Here is a 22,041-nt window from a genome sequence, read left to right as displayed (position 1 = left end):
GGAACTGGAGCCTTCAAAGAGACAGTCTGGCTTCGTGTTTGTTTGTTTTCCTCTGTTTATCCAGTTTTGGTTAGGAGGCATGTGAGAGTGCACGTGTGAGTGCATGCGGGTACAACCATCACTGGCCTCATGTCTAATGGCTTACCAACGCATTGCTGAACTAACAGCATCGGTTCTAGTTCTGCCCTGATTGGCTCATTGCAAGGGTAAGACCCTCAATGTCTCTGATCAGCTTCACAATACGTGAAGCCAGAGTAAAAACACTATTCCCCTTTGCCACAGAGTGGCAAAAGAGGACAATGAAATGATTTCTACCTGTTGTTGAGTCCCACGGAAAGAAAGGTCAAGGTGGGGCCGGGCACAGTGGCTCCCACCTATAATCCCAGCACTTTGGGAGGCCGAGGCAGGCGGATCGCCTGAGGTCAGGAGTTTAAGACCAGCCTGGTCAACATGGTGAAACCCCATCTCTACTAAAAATACAAAAATTAGCCAGGCATGGTGGCACAAACCTGTAATCCCAGCTACTCGGGAAGCTGAGGCAGGACAATCGCTTGAACCCAGGAGGCAGAGGTTGCAGTGAGGCAAGACTGCACCATTGCACTCCAGCCTGGGCGAGAGAGTGAGACTTTGTCTCAAATTTAAAAAAAAAAAAAAAAAAAAGGCAGGGAGGAAATCTAACTTATCATGGAGACGTGGTGGCTTCGCCTCCTCTCATGAAAAGGTGTGGCTGCAGGCGGGTGAGGTCACCCGACCGTCTGACTCCAGTGAGGCCACCAAGGTGCAGCCATCCACACAGTCGAGGTGGCCACAGCAGAGGCTCTGCACAGCAGTGGTTGCCTGGTGGGTCCTGTGAACACCCCAGCAGCGAGCAGAGGTCAGGGATGTGAGCAGGGAGTGGGCACAGGTCCCCCATAGAGTGACGCAGACAGGGCTGCTCCACAGCTCAACAGACTCTCAGGAACTTGTGCTTATCAGATCAAACACAGACCACAGGAGCTGCAAGCTCGTCAGCGGCCAGGCATGGCTAGGGCCAGCCCCACCCTGTCTGCCCATGGCCGGAAGAGGAGCTGGGGCCCCTCTGGCAGAAGCAGTGGCAGCAAAACAAGGTCTCCTACTCTGCTGCAGCCTCTGCCCTGGTATCTGGGGATGACCTTGCCCCACGAGGTGACATCAGGAGCAGGGGAATAGCAGCCACCTACATGGGATAGGGGTCTCTGGACCAGCTTCAGGAGGTCAATGGGCTCCCTGAAATTATAGGCAAAAGCAGGGTGTGTCCGTACACTTATGCATTTACCCGGAGAAGGCATCCATGAATTTCATCAGCCTTGAAAAAGGATCCATGATCCCCCACAAGTTCTTTCTGAGAGGTGGCTGAAAGCAAGGCCCTGACAACCGGGACACAGCTGGGGGTGGGACAGTGGGGTTGGCTGTGCAGCTGGTGAGGTGGAGGCAGGGGTCAAAGGGCAGCTTTAATTATTTTCTAGTTTGCTAAGAACTGTTTCTGTTGCCATCGATGCTCTGGATGACATCCAATCATCACTTTCATCTCTGTCTCTCCAAAGGACCAGGGCCATACGCCCTTCCTCATCTTCCCAACACCAGCCCTCAGCAGACAGCAGAGAAGCACACACCCTGAACAGACAGCCCACACGCTGCCCTCTGGCCAGGCCACCTGACACGGTGGCAAGTGCTTTCCTCCAGGATGGAATACCTAAGGGTTAACAAGTAATGACTGGAACACAGAGCTGGAGAGCCCAGCGCCTCCATGGCTAAATGTCACCCTGGGAAAACCCCCTGCTTTCTGGCAGGGAGTCAGGCAGGAGTTAAAGGCTCTGAGCTCTGTGTAACCCGACCCAATGGCAGCTGTGGGTTTTGCAAAATGCCCACCCAGCCCTGCCTTTCTCAGGAAGGGACTAAACAGCAGGTCACCCTTTCTAAATGAGGCAGCCTCCAAGGCTGAGAACTCTAAAACCCTCATCTGAGCTGCATTTATAAATCATGATTCAGCAGGAGACGGAATTCATTCTTCCTCAACTAAAAAAAAAAAAAAAAAGTCTTCCCAAACCCTCTCACACAGGAGAGGGTTTCAGTTTTCCTTTATTACTGTGAGGTTCTCTGCTCCTCTGCTCTCAATTCTCCATCTTTGACCCTCCTGGAGAAATGACCTGAGGAGCTCTCAGCAAGATAAGAACAAGCCAGGGAGGGCGGGCAGGCCTGGGCCTCTGGCTGCTCTGGCCTGGGGAGACAGCCACATTTCTCACCACAAGGCATGCACAAATTGCGGGCAGCTGTGCTAGCAAGGCTGGACTTGAAAAGGCCCTTCCCCCTTCCCTGAGGTCATTCTCTCCCTCTTTAATCCGCCCTGACGCTGCCCTGCATCTTGTGCCTTTGTACCGAGCTGTGTCTGCCTGACTCTGCCTGCACACCACAGGCACAGGGGCTGGCTGCCCCTCCAGCCAAGGGTGTCCTCTCCTCCAGAGTCCCCCAGTCCCCTTCAGGTTCATCTCCTGACCCGCCAGGGTGCAAGGCTCCCGAAGCTTGTTACAAGATGGAGCTAGTAGACCCTTGGCTCAGGGGCCCCCGGGCCCCAAGCCCCTGAGGATGAAAGGGGATGCACAGGGCAGAAAAGGCTCCCAAGAGGCCTGCAGTGAGGGTGTGTGGGGAGCACAGCACTTCCGAAACCTCAGTGCTGGCGGGGTGCCACCTGGCTCTCCTCACTGTACAAAGAGTTCCTCTTTCTGGGGAGGCTCTAAATCTCCCGGCCTTTTTATCACCGCTGCATCACAGGTCAGCAGTGGTGCCTGCTCCAGGGAGGGGCCACTAATAGAAGCTGAATTCAACAGTTACATGTGGGCACCGTTAACCAGTCCCCACCCCAGCTCTCAGTACAAGAGACGGCCTGCTCCAGCTCCTTCTGTACAAACTGGACTGGGGGTGGCCTGGCAGCCACCTGCCCCAACCCCCAGCAGTTATCTGGCTGCTGAATGTCTTCCTGGCAATGTGAGTAGCTTCTCAGGGCCTTCTTAGCCTTCCCTCCACCATAATCCTGTCCAGGTGAATAGTAAAATTCCAGTGAGGCCCCAACACTTTCTGTTTGACCGTACTCTTTGAGAGAATCCTTCACAGTTGCTGGATTTTTGGTGATTGTTTTCGTGTTCTCTTTCGTCCCAATTACAAAAAAGGTCATGGGTCATGTCCCACCCCTACCCCAGCTCCTCCACCACATAACACCTCCGGTGCAGGAGCTGGGAGCATTATGGATTGATGTGTTCAAGGAGTAAGAGGCTGTAGGTCCACCCTCCAACAACTTGCTAACTACATACCTCTACAGCCACCCATCAGCAGCTAAGCTTCCACAGGCAGTGTGTGGGGTCAGAGGAGCATTTCAACACCATGCAACGTCCCACAATACTAATGCCCAAAGGACTGGACACTTCCCCTTGCTTAGAAACCAGATCCACTTACAGAGTATGAATTCCCAGAGTTCCAGGTCAACATTACCTTCGAGATGTAGGTCAGCTGCAAAGCTCCAACAGCTCCTGCCCCCATTGCCAGATTCTGAAAGACACATAATTTTCATTTTAAGAAGGCTGTGGAAACAGCACCAACAGACAGAAGACCAAGATTCTAGCTCTGTTTATGCCACTTCCCTGGCAACACTGAGCAAGGTACTCAACCATTCTTTAACTTGCATTCCTCACCTGTGAAACAGTGATGATAATTCCTGGATAATGATTCAGGATTCCTGATGGAAACCTGTGACATTAACATTACCCTCAAGCCTTATCTATTATAAAGAAATACTCTAGTACAGTGGTCAAAGTATGTGCTCAGGTTGGGCAGAGTGGTTCATGCCTATAATCCCAGCACTTTGGAAGGCCAAGGTGGGAAGATCACTTGAGGTCAGGAGTTTGAAACCAGCCTGGATAACATATCAAGACCCCATCTCTACAAAAATTTTCAAAATTAGCTGGGTGTGGTGGCTCACACTTGTAGTCCCAGCTCCATGGAAGGCTGAGTTGGGAGGACTGCTGGAGCCCAGGAGATGGAGGCTGCGGTAAGCCATGTTCATGCCACTGCACAACACAGCAAGACCCTCTCTCTAAGAAAAAAAAAGCAAAAAAAAGCATAAGCTCCACTGTGAACAAGTTCCTTAACCACCAAGCCTCAGCTTTTCCTTCTGTGAAACAGGGATAATAGCACCTACCTCATAAGAAAGCTGTAAAAATGAGTTAATACATTTAAGAAGGCCAGGCACAGTGGCTCACGTCTGTAATCCCAGCACTTTGGGAGGCTGAGGTGGGAGTATCACCTCAAGTCAGGAGTTTGAGACCAGCCTGGACAACATGGCAAAACCCCATTTCTGCTAAACATATAAAGCTGGGCTTGGTGGCTCGCACTTGTAATCCCACCTACTTGGGAAGCTGAGGCAGGAGAATTGCTTGAACCTAGGAGGTGGAGGTTGCAGTGAGCCGAGATCTCACCACTGCACTCCAGCCTGGATGAAAGAGTGAGACTCCATCCCCCCAAAATAAAAAAAATAAATAAATACATTTAAGAGCACTTGGAATTGTCCCTGTATGTAGAAGGCTCTCAGCAAGTGTGAGCTGTTATAGTTTTTGCGTGTGCCCTGAGATCTCACTGACTCTGTCCTGTTTTATGCCAGTTCAACTTTTTTTATAATACATAGGATACAAACTCACACAATATAGAAATAAAAAATATATATATCTGTTCAGCCCACCTGATAGGGCTGTTATGAGTAGCAAAGGAAAGGTGTCTGTACAGTATAAAACTTGAAGTGAATGCACTATCACGACAGCAGGAGACTCACGGGCACCAGGTCTGACAATGTGCTCTACCCTGGCACACCATCTTTGGCTTTCTATTGTCCCCATTGGCAGGGATGAAGCAGCGAAAACCCAGGGCAGTCCCACGCCAGAGTCATGGTCAAGGGCAGAAATCACAGCTGTGGGGCTTCGAATGCAGACCATTCCCCTATGAATCTGAGACTCCGTGCATAGCTCCTGCTGACCTCTTAAATTGTTGCCAAGAAAAACCTCTGAAGTCTCCATTATCTGGGGTCCTCTCAAAGCAATAAAAGAAGGTGAACCTTGGATAAAGGGAATTTAGTAAATTTACCTAAGAATTATCAGTTAAATGACCTATCTGGAGACAGCCTTAAGAAGTGTTTCAGTGGACCAGGCGTGGTGGCTCACACCTGTAATCTCAGCACTTTGGGAGGCTGGGGCGGGAGGACTGCTTGAGACCAGGAGTTTGAGACCACCCTGGCCAACATAGTGAAACCCTGTCTCTACAAAAACATTACATATTTTTTTCTTCTTCTTCTTTTCTGTAAATGTCTCCTCAGGTGGTAGGTAAGAGTCCTTCTAACCCCAGCTATCTAAATTAACGTATGTCGTTTGAAGCAAATTCAAGCAAGAAAATGGACGGGGATAATACCACAAAAAAAGTATTCTCGGAACCCGAGAATCTTAGAGTGGGGGACCTGGAAAAGACTAAAAGACTCTGCACACCATGTTCTTCCCTTTGCCAATGAGGCAGTAAGCTAAGAGCTGTCTCTCACAGCCAGATTGCCATGTCAACTGTGGACAGTCTGATTTACACTTCTATTTACACATTTTTTTCAACAACATAGCGACTGCTTTTCGTTTTGTTTTTTTTCAGGAAACCTCTATTGGGTAGGGAGAGACAGGCCTTGCAGCCCTTAAATCAGAGTCCACATAGGAGCTCCAGCTCCCAAAAGGCAGTGAGAACTGCTCTGGGCAAAGACGCCACACTGCCCAAGGTCAGACTTACGGAGGGAGACCAACGGGCTCCAGGGACACCGGAACCGCGGGACTCGGTTCCCCAGGCTGGGGACTAAGGGTCCACACCCTGACCCCATTTTGCAGTTTACGAAAGTGGCTTGTGAGTGAGGGGATTTGTCCAAGGTCACCTAATTGGTGGCAAAGCCTAAACCAAAGCTGACTTTCAATGCAGTGCCCTGGAAGTGGCATGCGGTAATTTTAAAAGCTTGAGCTGCTGGAATTCTAACTGTGATATTAACGCTCTGTAACCATAGGCAAGTCTCTTTACCTATACAACAGAGATGCTAAACCCTGTTTCATAGGGTGGTGGGGAGAATTCCATGGAAAGACATGAGAGGGCCCACCCCTTCCTATTGGAGTCCCGATCCCCCTCCCACAGCACTAATTACAAGATGCAAATGCCAAGTCTCAGGGCCGCTGTTGCACAACACACTCTCCTCACCCCAAACCACAGCCCAGTGGCCTCAGGAGTCCTAGCCTGAATTATGAGTGATGAAGTGGGATTTGGGGAACCATTCAGACGCTAACCCACACGGAACGACAACTATGAGCTGATCGGGTTTCAACTACTTCATCTCCTCTGCCCCTTGGGGGCTGCTCCACCCTCTGTCCCAGCCTCCCTGGCAGCTCTCCCTATTCAGAGAGAAAGAAGCCGCAGCTGCTCTCCAGGCCCAGGGACCCCAGGGGGAAGGGCAGGGGTCCTCACCCCTTCACCCACACCCCACCCACAGTCTGCTCCTGGGCTCAACTGTACGTCCTCTACACCAGGAGAAACCAGGAAAATCTGACGCATGTCTGATGCTGCCTCCCTCCCACCTTCCTCCCCATCCAGGGGAAATGGGAGACATGGGAGAAAACAGCCCCAGGATCCTTGAGGCTTGATCCAAAGTGACACTCAGTGTCCACTCCAGTGACTGGACACAGATGAACGGTGACAGCTGACTGCCAGGGTGACACATCAGCAGCCCCAGGAAGGTGCTTTCTGATCAAGGAAGACAGAGTGGGGATGCCTGAACTGAGGGCCTGGGCAGCCAGGTGTCAGGGCAGGAAGGCCAAGAAACAGCACCTAGGGAGGGCTAGGGGATCAGAGCTGGGGAGAGGAGTCCACTCAAGCTGTCGCCCATCTTCCCTGGCCATAGTTCAGACTTCTCTAGGAAAAGGATAAACTCAAGACTCGCCTCCCCGAAGCCTGAACTGACTCCAGCCTGCCCTGACCTCCCCTCTCTCTGGATTTAGGCACACAAATCCTTCTCCAACTTTGGTGCACACCAGAATTTCCTGGAGAGCTTGTTTTCAACACCCCAAGAATGGCCAGGTGCAATGGCGCACACCTGTAATCCCAACACTTGGGGAGGCTGAGGTGGGAGGATCACTTGAGGCTAAGGGTTCGAGACCAGCCTGGGCAACATAGCAAGACTCTGTCTCTACAAAAAGTAAAATAAAGAAATTAGCCGGCTGCGGTGAGCTATGATCGTGTCACTGCATTCCAGCCTGAGTAACACAGCAAGGCCCTGACTCTATTTATTAAAAAGAAAACAGAGATTTAAAAAAAAAAAAAAAAAAAAAAAACACATGCTCAAGCTTCCCCCACAGAACACAGAACACTGAATGAGAATTAAATGGAATGTGGTCAGAACATGGACATTTTAAAAATGCTCCCACGTGATCCCTAAACAGGCCCAAGTTTAAGAACAGCCGGTCAACAGGACAAAATCTAGCCATGGACTCTGTATTTGGAGTATGCTTTTCTGAGAGTTTAGGTCTCTTCCTACTGGACGGAAGCACACGAAGGTCATGAGTAGAATCTTACTGCTTTACAGAGGGAACTCCTTAATTTTTAAATGAAAACATACTTGCACGGTGGTGAAGTTCCCAACCAGTCCATACAAGCCCACCGAGTTCATCAGGTATTGGAAGACCAATGCAGCTCTGCCCACCACTGGCAAATAGCGTTTCCTTGTGACATCTCCCAGGTTCCAACTTGGGGGTCACTTCAGTTTGCAGTTCCCACGACCTAGGCAAGGCCTCTGTGGGCCAGGAATCAGGATCAGGTAGAAGAGGCAGGAAAGGACTGAACCTCAATGAAAAGGGGGTCAAAAATGTAGGGGCAGAGTTGAAGAATAGGTCATAGGGAGAGGGACAGGAAGCATCGAGATGAAGGCATCTGAGCAGATACAAAGTGCAGCCAGTGGGTGGGGGGAATGAAGTTCTAGAGGGCTGCTTATGTGAATCACCTCGGGAGATATCTTTATTTATTTATTTTGAGATGACTCCATTGCCCAGGTTGGATATGCAGTGGCATGATCTCGGCTCACTGCAACCTCCACCTCCCAGGTTCAAGCAACTCTTGTGCCTCAGTCTCCCAAGTAGCTGGGATTACAGGCATGCACCAAACACGCCCGGCTAATTTATGTATTTTTAGTAGAGATGGGGTTTCACCATATTAGCCAGGCTGATCTCGAACTCCTGACATCAGGTGATCTACCCGCCTTGGCCTCCCAAAGTACTGGGATTACAGGCATGAGTCACCATGTCTCCTGGCTACCTTGGGAGATTTCTAAACAAACTAAGACCCATGCTTCATCCTCAGGGTTTGAACTGGTCTGGGATAGGGCCCAGGGACCTGCCTGTTTCCAGAGCTCCCAAGGGATTCCATGTGCCTCCAGGTTGGAGGTCATCGCTGCAGGCACCAGCTGGTCCTGCTAACTCTGGCCCAGAGACACAGCAGCTGGTAAGAGAAAAGGCCACGCCAGCCAGTAGCCCACAGAGTTACCGTGGCTGCTGCACCAGCAGCCAACAGAGAGGAGGGAGTAAAGGTAGGAGAGAGAGAGGAAGAGGGAATGGAGATTCCCATGCTGTGCCGTGCCGTGTCTGGCTGGCAGTGATCCCACATGAGGATGTCTACAAGTCAGGAGTGGTCTGTACACTTGTTGGACTTCTAAATTTTGAGAAACCACATAGGGCACAGGGCAGGTTCCTGTTAAAAGACAGGTGGTTTTAGGCTGGGTGCGGTGGCTCACGCCTGTAATCCCAGCACTTTTTGGGAGGCTGAGGCAGGGGGATCACCCGAAGTCAGGAATTCGAGACCAGCCTGGCCAACATGGTGAAACCCCATCTCTACTAAAAGTATAAAAAATTAGCCGGGCATAGTGGCATGTGCTTGTAATCCCAGCTACTTGGGAGGCTGAGGCACGAAAACTGATTGAGCCCAGGAGGCGAAGGTTGCAATGAGCCGAGATCATGCCACTGCACTCCAGCCCGGCCGGCAGAGCCAGACTCCATCTCAAAAATAAATAAATAAATAAATAAATAAATAAATAAATAAACAAACAAATGTGGTTTTATGAAGACAATGCCAGTACCTTCCTTTTTGCTCAAGAGTTCTTCTGCCACTAAGGTCCTTGAAGGAGCCAGCTCCCTAGGAGGGGAAAATATATGGCTTATTCTTCTCCGTCACCAAGGAAGCAGCTGAGGTGTCCATAACAGGGATGTGGCACACCTCCCACGTTAATCCTTTTTCTAGCAACAGCAGTATTTCTTGTTGAAGGAGAAATTTTTACCCATGTGACTTCTACTCCCTTCCCCCCTCTTCCAGTGAGAGTCACAAAGAACACAGAAATGACCAGAAGACCCAACTATTGATCCATAAACTCACAGCATGTCAGCACTCAAAGGTTCTGTGCCTACCTCTTCATTCACCACACATGAGTCCTCTAAGGCTCAACTGGGGGAAGTGACTTCCTTAGGGAGCCAAATGAAGACAGAGCTCAAACTCCTAACATCAATCTGGTGCTTTGGCAAAGAAACAGCCTGAGAAAGAAAGAAGGAAACTGACATATATGTAGAAATTATGATGTGCCAGGCATGCTGCTAGGCATCTTCACATGTGGTCACCTAATCCTAACAATCCCATTTCACAGATGAAGAAACTAAGGATGAGGTTGGTGAAGGAACCTGCCCTAGGTCACACAGGCAGCAAGCAGGGGAGCCAGTATTCAAGCACAACCCTTTCTGATTCCCAAATCCCATGCACTTTCCTTTAGGCCCTGCCATCTCCCATGAGACATTATCTAAGAGCTGATTATCAACGAAAGGTAAATACAAGAGCAGGACCAGCAGGGTTACACCAAAAGAGGCCCAGTGTCATTGCCCAAGCTGGGCAGGGCAGAAACTTGTCCAACTGGCTCTTGGGTGTCAAACTCCAATAGACCAGGGATTCAGAGCAGGAAGGGGGAAGGAAGGAGAGATGCTGGTGCCATCTGACCTTCTCTTACAGGCCCCTGGAGTGGCCAGCAGACAGTAAAAAGCAGCTAGCAGGAGAAGGAGGGAGGGGATGTCCCTGGTAATCCCAGAGCTAGGGCATGAACTGACATGGCTGTTTGTGAGCTAAAATCATAGCTCAGCCACCAAAAGCCACGGCCATCTAGACTCACAGAAAAGAATGTGCCTACAGAGGGGGTATAGCTTGGGGTAGACATTTGAATGTAGGAGAACGGTGTGACAGGATTGGGAAGGAGGAGCATAGCTGTCGCTGCCCCACATTCCAAAGCCCTCATCCTGACATGAGCAACCAAAGCAGGGGAGCCAAGCGAATCCCAGGCATCAGGTGACCTGGGCCGTGGCTCTGCCTGCTGCTCTGATGCCAAACACCTCTCCTCCTCTCTGCCCTGTAGGTCCACTGGCTGATGCTAACACAGGGACACACGACATGCTGATAGCTACTCTCTTCATTCTCCAGTTCAAACTGTGTTTTAATCTTTCCCTTCAGGAGAAGTCGATTCTGTATCATCCTCTGCTGCGTGGGCTTAATGTTTTCATTCTATTACTTGGATGTCGATTTCTTGTTGATAGACACCGGTATCAGCTTTAGACAGGATAAGTTTCATTGTGTGTTAAGTCTCTCAGCCACACCCCCCATTCCCTTTATTTCCATCTTCCAACTCTGGGGACAGAGACTTAAAGACCAGGTCAGGCCGGACGCGGTGATTCATGCCTGCAATCTCAACACTTTGGGAGGCCAAGGCGGGTGGATCACTTGAGGTCAGGAGTTTGAGACCAACCTGGCGAACACGGTGAAACCCTGTATCTACTAAAAATACAAAAATTAGCCGGGTGTGGTGGTGCACACCTGTAATCCCAGTTACCCAGGAGGCTGAGGTAAGAGGATCGCTTGAACTCGGGAGGCGGAAGTTGCAGTGAGCCAAGATCGCACCATTGCACTCCTGCCTGGGTGACAGAGTGAGTGAGACTCCATCTCAAAAAGAAAAAAAAAAAAAAAAGACCAGGTCAGAGGCCTGGACTTCAGATAATCTCCTGGGCGCATCTGGGTCTCAACTCTGACTGCTGGCCACTTAAATGGTTCTAAAGCTATAAACTCAATAAGCCAACTCCATCAGCCCTTTCTTCAATCCAGCCTCAAACTCAATGTCACTTCCCCACCACCTTCTAATCAGTTTCCCTCTCCCCTCCCCAATCTGTCAGTAATCCCACCTCCTCTCCCCAGTCAATCAGATACTAAACTTTCAAACATTCTTCCCTCATGTGGCCTCTAAACCTTCCCCCACCCAACTCCATGCCCACCACCTCAGGCATATCAGGAAGCTCCGTGACAAATCCCCAGCTGTCATCTCCAGCTCCAGCTCTCCCCACCTCGCCATCCATCCCGATGTCCTGGCCAGAACAAACTGTCTTAACAGATAACATCTGTAGCACTTTAAAGCTCATCAAAGCATTTTCACATACATTATTTACTCTTCATAACAACAATGTCACAGGTGGAGATCACTGACATCATTACCATGTATTGTGGATGATGACAGGAGGCTCAAAAAATGGATGTTTCCTTAATGAATATATTCATCATGTTGCCCTGTGCTCAATTGATATAACTAATAAAACTGGTCTCTGAAGCAAAATCTAATATGAACCCCTCTCCCAAACAGAACCTCCTTTGCCTTAGAGACACAATTTAGATAATAAATTAATAAAATGACTTTTTTTTTCAGACAGGGTCTTGCTCTGTAATTCAGGCTGGAGTACCCCGTCCTGATCACAGCCTCTAACTCCTGAACTCAAGTGATCCTCCCACCTCAGCCTCCCAAGTACCTGGGACTACAGGCATACACCACCACGATTGATACTTTATTTTATTTTATTTATTTTATTTTATTTTATTTTAGAGATGGGGTCTTCCTACATTGCCCAGGCTGGTCTCAAATTCCTGGCCTCAAGTGATCCTCCCACCTCAGCCTCCCAAAGGGCTGGGATTACAGACATGACCCACCATGTCTGGCCATACCATTCTTTGGTATATAACTAGATCTATAAATATAGAAAGAGATGTACATAATAAATATATTGAACAAATGTTGAAGGTTAAAATGTAAAGCAAAATCTAACAACAACATACCAAAGAGAAGTTTTGAGAAAACTGAGAATAGTCATTACTATGGTTTTGCAATAGTTATTTAACCTCTGCTAAGTTTCATAGCTTCTATCTGTTTAGCTGCTTGGACTTTACTACTGAGTAGTGCTAACTCTTAACACAATTCTTTCAATGTGCTGCTTAGTTTTTGTTGGTTGGTTTGTTTGCTTTTTGAGATTGAGTCTCACTCTTGTTACCCAGGCTGGAGTGCAGTGGCATGATCTCAGCTCACTGTAACCTCTGCCTCCCCGGTTCAAGCGATTCTCCTGCCTCAGTCTCCTGAGTAGCTTGCCACCATGCCCTGCTAATTTTTGTACTTTTAGTAGAGACAGGGTTTTGCCATGTTGACCAGGCTGGTCTGGAACTCCTGACCTCGGGTGATCCGCCTGCCTTGGCCTCCCAGACTGCTGGGATTATAGGTGTGAGCCACCTAGCCCGACTTATTTTTAATTTTTTTAAATTTAGACAAAGTATATCCTGTTATAAAGACACAAAGTATTTAAAAAATACAATGGCTACAGAAAACACATAAAGCAAAATTGTACTTTTTTATTTTACATTAAGCTCTCAAAAAGCCTACATATAATTTTAATTCTAAACATGTTTTGACCAGGCCCAGTCAAATCCAGCAGTGAGCTATGATTGCACCACTACACTCCAGTCTCGGAGACGGAGTAAGAACCCTGTCTCTTTAAAAAAAAAAAAAAAAAAAAAAAGTACTTTTTAATAATAATTTTACCCTTAGCAAAATTTGCATTTGGTAAAAGTACAGATTTGTCACTTATAATCTTCTTTTGAGGTTTTTTTTTTAACTAAAGGATTCTGCGTTCTTACTCTAACACACTATAGACAAAAGCACATCAGCAATTCTACTGACTTCTGGAAATCACATGTCTATGTGGGTAGTTAAGATACCAGTTACACAAAATCCATGAATTTAAGACACTTTGCCCAAACAATTGCTGAAGATCTGAAAGTTATCATGATCTTAAGAGATAGTCTCATGGGCAGAGATTATCTCCAGACAGACACAAGAAACTGTCAAGACTGGCTGCCCCCCTGCTGAGAGGACAGAAGTGGGAGGGAGAAATTTGTCAGTAACTCTGCATTCCTACAGTTCAAATTTTGCACCACGTGCATCTATTCCCCAATTTGTAAAGAACGTTATTTCCTGGTTCTTGGCATTCTGACAGGTTGAAGCATACAATGCAAAAATTATTCCTGGCTTTCAGCCAAAATTTGCTTAGGAAAGTTTCACATATATTTTTTAAAAACGCCAATTTTCATGTAGCCTTTAAGACAACAGTATTGTCCATTACACATTATGTGCTATTATAAACTCCTCCCATACCTTTGTATGCTTTCAACTAAAATGCACCAAATATCCATCTTGTTACCAACACTGCTAACACTCTTCACCCCATCAACGGAAAGGACTGCTTTCAGTTTATTTTAAAAAATTAAATAAAAGCAAAGGGCGTTCATCGGCATCCCAGGGTTACCAAGAGCAATACAGTCTTTTTGGTTATTTGATGATCCATGAGTCGTACTGTGGCCTTTGGAAAGTAAAAGCATCTACGTATTTTTTGGAAAAAGCGGAAAAAACACATTTGACAGAGTAAATTTGACAAGACCAGCAATCTAGTACAATATTGTTTTTCGCGCTTCTGTTTACTCTTTGTTCAGGGCCATATAATTTAGTCTTGCAATTACTTAGCCAAATGGACATTAGAAAGCGGGGGGACTATAAGCAATACTCTGCAACTAAAACATAGTTACTCGCAGATTGTTGTACTAGAGTAGGGCGGCCCTAAGGAATTTCATCTCCTCTGTCATGACGGGAACCAATGTGAAATTCAAATACAAGTGCTAGTGTCATAATATTGTAATAATATTTTAAGGAAAATCAAGCCAGCATTTGTTTCTGTTCAAGAATTATCTGATTGCATGCAAGATGAAGAAGTTCTAGAGTGGGGAGACTGGCTGTATAACATCATGCCTACAGTCAACAATATGGTATCATGCATTTAAACTTTTGTTAAAAGGGTAGATCTCATGCTGAATGTCCTTACAATAATTTAAAAAACTGTTTGCTTGATACGTCAACATATTGATTTTTAAATGCATTAGCCAAATTAGTGTCCATAATCAATAATACTGAGACTTTCCATTTAGATGGGTCCTTTTTAGCTAATGGGTTTTTGTTCTATATCAGTTTAGAGTCACCACTGCCTGTATGAGAAGCCTTGATTCATTACTTAATCACACTGATTCTAAATTCTGCCAGACATTCAAGGATGCACCTGGCCCATGCTGTGTTCTGATCCCCAACACGCCCCTGCCGTATGCCCATCTAGCAGACATCGCCGCTGGCCTCCCAAATTCCCTCCATCTCTTTTTGCCATTTGGCTGTGCCTTCCATGGCCTGCATCCACAGCTCTGCTTCAGAGAACTGCCTCTGGGCTGCTGGAAGCCGTTCTGCCCACATGTGCAGAGCTGGAGCCAGTTACTGCCCGGTGCAGGCACACGAAAGCCCAGCTCCCTGAGACAAAACTGAGGAATGACTCACCCCAGCGCTCCTGCAGGCCCACAGTGAAACCATCTCTTGCTCAGACTTCCACCTGAGTTCACACCCTCCACCTGAGCTGGCCTCCTCCCTTCCCTGTCCTCCTTCCCCAGCTCTCTTCATAGTCCCCGCGGGAACATTTCCTCAATAAAGAACTTCCTGACAGATCTTGTCTCAGCGCCTGACTCCTAGTCTCAGGGTCTTCTTCTGGGGACGCTGATGACCTTAAATGCCCCTCCAACCAAGCGAGCTCACCTCTGCCCCACAATGACTGCTGTTTCCCCAACTTAGAACACCCTCCTTCTCTTCATCTCTGTTTGGGGCAGAGTGGGTATAACAATCAAAGGACATCTTGGAAATGAAAACCGGGCCGGGCATAGTGGCTCACACCTGTAACCCAGCACTTTGGATGCCAAGGTGGGTGGATCACCTGACGTCAGGAGTTCGAGTCCAGCCTAGCCAACGTAGTGACACCCCATCTCTAATAAAATACAAAAACTAGCTGGGCATGGTGGCGCAGGCCCTGTAAACCCAGCTACTTGGAAGGCTGAGGCATGAGAATTTCTTGCAGCTGGGAGGTAGAGGTTGCAGTGAGCTGAGATCATGCCACTGCACTGGATCCTCAGCAACAGAGTGAGACTCTGGTGTCTTTAAAAAATAAATAAATAAAAATTTTAAAAAGTAAGTGAAAACCCACAAAATACTCTGCAAACATGAATAATGTATAGCAAAAATGAACCTCACACACTCTTCAACATCTGGATCTAGTGACACCTCCTCTACAAAGGGAGCCCCCAGCTCTCCCCACCCCAATTGTCTATTTCCCTGAAGACAATATAAACTCTATGAAGGCAAAGACTGTCCTGTTCACTGATGTAGCCACAGTATTTAGATCAGCATCTAGCACACTGAATAAATTTAGTAAATATGTGTTAATAATGCTGTTGAACTCCAGGATCTCCTTCTATTCTCAGGAAATGAAGGGATAAAAGGTACATTAAGGATCCCCTAGAGGTTGGGCACGGTAGCTCATGCCTGTAATCCCAGCACTTTGGGAGGCCAAGGCGGTGGGATCATTCAAGGTCAGGAGTTCGAGACCAGCCTGACAAACATGGTGAAACCCTATCTCTACTAAAAATATAAAAATTAGCCAGGTGTGGTGGTGAAAGGACCACCTAGAGTGCCCATACTCCACAGGATAAATGACTTGCCTAGGATGTAAATCAACTTAGTGGCAGAGCCACGATTGCAACCTTGATCTCTTATCTCCCCAGCCTGAGAACTTTCCATATGACATGCCACCTCTTTCCCTTATGGGTGGCAGCAAAGGAAAATGGCAACCCCTTCTCCTTCAACCTAAATATTGGCATCCGGGCATTGGCACTGGCACTTAATGATATGCTACCCTGTTACATGATACGCCAGGATTATTAGCACCACAGTTTTGTGTGTGTTGTTTTCCTCTCCCCAACTAACCCTGAAGCTTCCTGGTGGCAAAAGCCTCATTGAATTCATTTTCCACATCATCTACAAGACCTTGCACAGGGCTGAGCACAGAGGTCAGTGGGAGGAGGGAGGCAGACAAAGGGGAGGCTGCACGCTCGAGTCGATGGATCTGGCTCCAACGCTGCATTTACCACCTGCACAACCATGAGCAGAGTGACAACGGACCCTAGGCCCCAGGATTATGGAGAGGTTCGATGGGGTAACACATGTAAAAGCATTTCACACCATGGCTCGTACATGGCAACCACTTAGTAAGTATAAGCTGCAGTGAGTAATAACAGCAGTAGCAGCAGCAGTAACAGATTCAGGCTCAGTGAACACCACCTACCAGGTGGCTTCAACACACAAAGATAGGAGACCTGGGTCTGAAAATCTGCTTATTACTACCTATTAAATAATTAAGAAAACATAGCAGGGATCTCCTTTTCCCTATCAAATAAAGATGTTCAATGACCACACACAGTTGTCAATGCCTCTCTTCATAGGAATGGACCAAAATCCCCACGATGTCCCTCTCTGCAGAGCTTCCATTCCATTTTGGCCCTGTCCCCAACCCCAGGAAAGCAATGTTGGGCACTCCACATTCCCCAAGGACCTGACTTCTGGCCACTTCCTTCCCTGGCCCTCTTTAGTTTGTTCATTCATTCATTTAATGAATACATATTCATCAAATCCTGGACACTATGATCAAAAACTAAGCCACACGAGTACCCTACCTTCTAGGACTTCCCAGCCCTGAGAGTCACCAGGTTTCTCTTTCTTAACCAGTAACTACCTTTGCAGGCTCTCCATCCTCCCAGTCACCCTTGTGCTTGTCTCATTATCAGCAATAATGGCAGGGGTACTACAGTTAGACTGTCAGGGTTAGAGTCCCAGCTGTGCTACTTTTTTATTATGTAACCACGGGCAAATTCTTCCCCTGTCAGCCTCACCCACCTCATCTTCAGAATGAGGGCAATAATAACTACCAATTAAACTTGTTGTCAGAATGAAATAAAAACCCAACGAAGTGTGCTTGGCACACAGTAATAAATGCTCACTAATACCATTTTATAACTTATCTGAAACATCCACGCTTAAACGTGGAGTGGCTGTTTGGCCATTCACACAACAAAGAACTAACCCAACCACTGAAGAAGTAAAATGTCCTGAATTATTTCTGTATCACAGCAAGACTCCTTTTTCAAGAATATGTCAAGCCAGGTGAGCTCTACTGCTTCCTGGGAAAACATAAAGAATCCTCGGCAGTGGGCCACTAGTGAGTTCTACCTGGTCATTCAAACTCAAAGACGGTTCTGCCGCAAAACACCCTGAGAGCTCAACTGGCAGGAAAGAGTAAGAGCCTGCCCTGGGCCGGGGGAACCTGCTGCAGAGGCTGACCCCAATCAGCCTAGAAAGCAGCCTGAGGCACAGCGTCTAGGCTCAGCACAGGTTCTGGGCCCCAGTAACAAATCAGAGTGAGGGGAATCCTGACAACTGTCAATTTTCGAGTTCCAAGATGGTGCCACTGTGGTCCTGGGTGATCTGCCACTGACAGCACAACTCTCAGTCTGTGATCCAGGGTATGAAGAAAGATCCAACTCTTCAGGGAGCAGCTGGCAACAGCCAGATAGGATTCCCCAAGCAAGTCAATTTGGGTAAAGCACAGCCCTAGTGGGGAAGCATGGCGTGAAGCAGGTAAATCAAAACAAAAATCCATTCGAATGACTTGCGCTAACACAGCAGGTGAGTGGGAGGAAGTACACAAAGGAGAATGCAGAGAGAATGTGAAGACCCGTAAGTCACTCAGGGTTCATCTCTGGTGTGCCCAAAGCCAATTCTACTGGCAATAAAGACTTAACTCTGGCCAAAGCAGGAGCATCGCTTGAAACCAAGAGTTCAGGCCAGGCGTGATGGCTCATGCCTGTAATCCCAGCACTTTGGGAGGAAGAGGCAGGTGGATCACCTAAGGTCAGGAGTTTGAGACCAGCCTGACCAATATGATGAAACCCCGTCTCTACTAAAAATACAAAAATTAGTTGGGCGTAGCAGCGAGCGCCTGCAATCCCAGCTACTCAAGAGGCTGAGACAGGAGAATCACTTGAACTCGGGAGGCAGAGGTTGCAGTGAGCTGAGATCGTACCATTGCACTCCAGCATGGGCAACAAGAGCAAAACTCCATTTCAAAAAAAAAAAAAATACAAAAATTGGCCAGGCATGGTGGCACGTGCCTGTGATTCCAGCTACTCCGGAGGAATCAGGAGATGGAGGCTGCAGTGAGCCCAGATCGCACCACTGCACTGCAGACTGAGTGACAAAAGCGAAACTCTGTCTCAAAAGAAGAGAAAAAAAAAAAAAGAAACCAGGAGTTCGAGACCAGCCTGGTCAATAAAATGAGACCCTCCATCTGTACAAAAAATAAAAATAATTAGCCCAGTGTGGTGGCGCACATCTGCAGTCCCAGCTACGTGGGAGGCTGAGGTGGGAGGATCACTTGAGCCCAGGAGTTTGAGCTATGATTGCATCACTGCACTCCAGCCTGGGCAACAGAGTAAGATCCCAAATTGAAAAAAAAAAACAAAAAAAGCTAGGCATAGTGGCTCGCGCCTGTAATCTCAGCACTTTGGGAGGTCAAAGCAGGCAGATCACTGGAGGTCAGGCGTTCAAGACCAGCCTGGCCAACACAGTAAAACCCTGTCTCTACTAAAAATAACAAAATGGCTCACTTTGGAAGGCTAAGGAAGGCAGATCACGAGGTCAGGAGATGGAGACCATCCTGGCTAACACAGTGAAACCCCATATCTACTAAAAAAATACAAAAAATTAGCCGGGCATGGTGGTGGGCGCCTGTAGTCCCAGCTACTTGGGAGGCTGAGGCAGAAGAATGGCGTGAACTCGGGAGGCGGAGCTTGCAGTGAGCCGAGATAGCACCACTGCACTCCAGCCTGGGCAACAAAGCGAGACTCTGTCTCAAAAAATAAATAAATAAATAAATAAATAAGTACCAAAAATTAGTCGGGCATGGTGGTACGTGCCAGTAATCCCAGCTACTAAGGAGGCTGAGGCAGGAGAATCACTTGAATCCGGGAGGTGGAGGTTGCAGTGAGCCGAGATAGTGCCACTGCACTCCAGCCTGGGTGACAGAACAAGACTCTGTCTCAAAGAAAAGAAAAAAGAAAAGAGCAAAGGAAGGGAAAATGGTATCGCAGGGTCTGAAGGCAAACCAGGCCCATTGCATGACAAACAGCAGCATTCCAGGCTGAGTTGAAGGTGTCACAGTGTGCCGAGGAAGGGTTCATTCTGAATAGTAGGCACTTCAAATGAAAGTAAGCAACAAGTTTCTCAGGGCTGCAGGGTGCCACACAGGGCTCAGTTCTACTTAGGGTTAATCCTTCCTGGAGAAGGCAATTAGCAGCAGCTTACTTTCTGAGTATGTTTTCCTCATCAATACTGTTTTTCTCTTGGCCATCAAATCTTGAAGACAAATGCCCAAGACCACTAGATGATTAGTCCCTGGATAGTGGCCTAGAGATTCACATAACTCGTTTTCTACATCGCATCTTAAAGCATAACTCCATCCCAGGGACATTCAGAATTTCCTCTTCCCAAACCTCAGAACTAGAGCCAAATTCCAGACCCCACACCCTTCTTCATCCCAACACAGCCATGACCTGTGACCTTGCTGTTCAGAGGCCATGTCAGCGTTTGCAGGTTCATTCTACCAAACCACTCAAGGGTGGGGGAAGGAAAGAGCTAACAGCACTCAGGGCCAGAATAAGAAAAGCCTTGAGATCCCAAATCAGGGTGAAGCAACTTGTTCCCAGAGCAGTGGTGACTCCAGGGACTCCCAGACATAGCAGTCAAAGGTAGGTGGCCTCCATCTTTGTGCCTGACCTCCACAAGATGCTCAGCAAGTCACCTAATTCTGACCATGTTCCTGCCGACATCCAGTGCAGTGTCTGAGGCTCTCTTCTCATCTAGACCACGAGTAAACAAAACTGGGTGACCGCCAAAGGCACCTCCAATCCAGGATTCTAGGACTTCCTGAGTCAGGAGACCAAAGAAATCCAACATGTGTCCAGCTCAGGGAACCAGGTCACATTCTCTGCTGGGGTGGGGCCCCCAGACTGGAAGAGCAGGAGCAGCCAGAGGCCACAGCCCTGGAGAGAAGTGACAGAAAGCAAGCCATGCCTTGCAGCCTGGATCCAGGACTTGGATCTCACTGGCAGATCCTGGCTGGTCTCTGCGTGTGAGAGCAGACACCAGATGCCAGGGTCAGGAGAGCATCCTTCTCTCCAAACTAAGATCTGAGATGGTTTTCTGTGTGTGTGTGGGGGCGGGGTGGGTGTGTATGGTATGTGCGTGTATGTGTGTGTGTATGGTGTGTGTCTGTGTGTGTGCATGTGTGTGTCTGTGTATGCGGTACATGCATGTGTGGTGTGTGTGGTGTGTGTGGGGGTGTGCGTATGGGGGTGTGTGTATGGTCTGTGTGTCTCTGTGTGTGTGTGGTGTGTGTATGGTTTGTGTATGTGTGTGCGGTGTGTGTGTATGGTGTGTGTGTGTGTGCATGTGTGTGTCTGTGTATGGGGTACATGCACGTGTGGTGTGTGTGGTGTGCGTGGGGGTGTGCGTATGGGGGTGTGTGTATGATCTGTGTGTCTGTGTGTGTGTGTGGTGTGTGTATGGTTTGTGTATGTGTGTGCGGTGTGTGTGTATGGGGTATGTGTGCATGTGTGGGCATGTGTATGATGTGTGTCTGGTGTGTGTTTATGGGTTTGTGTGTGTGGTGTGTGTATTGGGTGTGTGTGCATGTGTGTGTATGTGTGTATGGTATGTGTCTGGTGTGTTTATGGGTTGTGTGTGCGTGTGGTGTGTATGTATGGGGTGTGTGTGCATGTGTGTGTATGGTGTGTGGTGTGTGTGTGGTGTGTGTATATGGGGTGTGTGTGCATGTGTGTATGGTGTGTCTGTTGTGTGGTGTGTGTGTATGGTGTGTATCGTGTATGTGTGTGGGGTATGTGTATGGGGGGTATGTGTGTGTGTCCGTGTGGTGTGTATATGGTGTGTACATGTGTGTATGGTGTCTGTAGGGTGTGTGTGTGGTGTGTGTATGGGTTGTGTATGTGTGTGCAGTGTGTGTGTATGGGGTATGTGTGCATGTGTGGGCGTGTGTATGATGTGTGGTGTGTGTTTATGGGTTGTGTGTGTGTGTGGTGTGTGTATGGGGTGTGTGTGCATGTGTGTGTATGTGTGTATGGTATGTGTCTGGTGTGTGTTTATGGGTTGTGTGTGTGTGGTGTGTATGTATGGGGTGTGTGTGTATGGGGTGTGTGTGCATGTGTGTGTGTGGTGTGTGGTGTGTGTGTGGTGTGTGTATATGGGGTGTGTGTGCATATGTGTATGGTGTGTCTGGTGTGTGGTGTGTATGTATGGTGTGTCGTGTGTGTATGTGGTATGTGTATGAGGGGTGTGTGTGTGTGTCCGTGTGGTATGTATATGATATGTGTGTGTGCACGTATGGTGTCTGGTGTGTGTGTGGTGTGTGAGGTGCGTGTGTGCGCGTGTGTGTGTGGTATGGGGTGTGTGTGTGGTATGTGTGTATGAGGTGCGTGTGCGTGTGTGTCTGTGTGGTGTGTATGGGGTGTATGTCGTGTGTATATGAGGTGCGTGTGTGTGGTGTGTACGGGGTGTGTGTGTGACATGTGTGTATGAGGTAAGTGTGCATGTGTCCATGT

General features: G+C 48.0%; 1 protein-coding gene across 4 annotated transcripts in view; it reads right to left on the bottom strand.

Annotated features, from left to right (window-relative positions):
- PLEKHA2 (pleckstrin homology domain containing A2) overlaps nucleotides 1-22,041 on the bottom strand; it is a 91,410-nt gene that overhangs the window by 34,182 nt on the left and 35,187 nt on the right. For all 4 annotated transcript variants that reach the window (XM_007962239.3, XM_007962238.3, XM_007962237.3 and 1 more), the window contains one exon: nucleotides 3,502-3,558. In XM_007962239.3, the coding sequence (XP_007960430.3) occupies nucleotides 3,502-3,558 (57 nt within the window). The remainder of the gene's footprint in view (nucleotides 1-3,501; nucleotides 3,559-22,041) is intronic.

This window comes from Chlorocebus sabaeus, chromosome 8 (assembly GCF_047675955.1).
Source record: "Chlorocebus sabaeus isolate Y175 chromosome 8, mChlSab1.0.hap1, whole genome shotgun sequence".
Classification (NCBI taxonomy): Eukaryota; Metazoa; Chordata; class Mammalia; order Primates; family Cercopithecidae; genus Chlorocebus; species Chlorocebus sabaeus.
The sequence above is the reverse complement of the archived record's forward strand: the minus strand, read 5'-3'. Positions and strand labels throughout refer to the sequence as shown.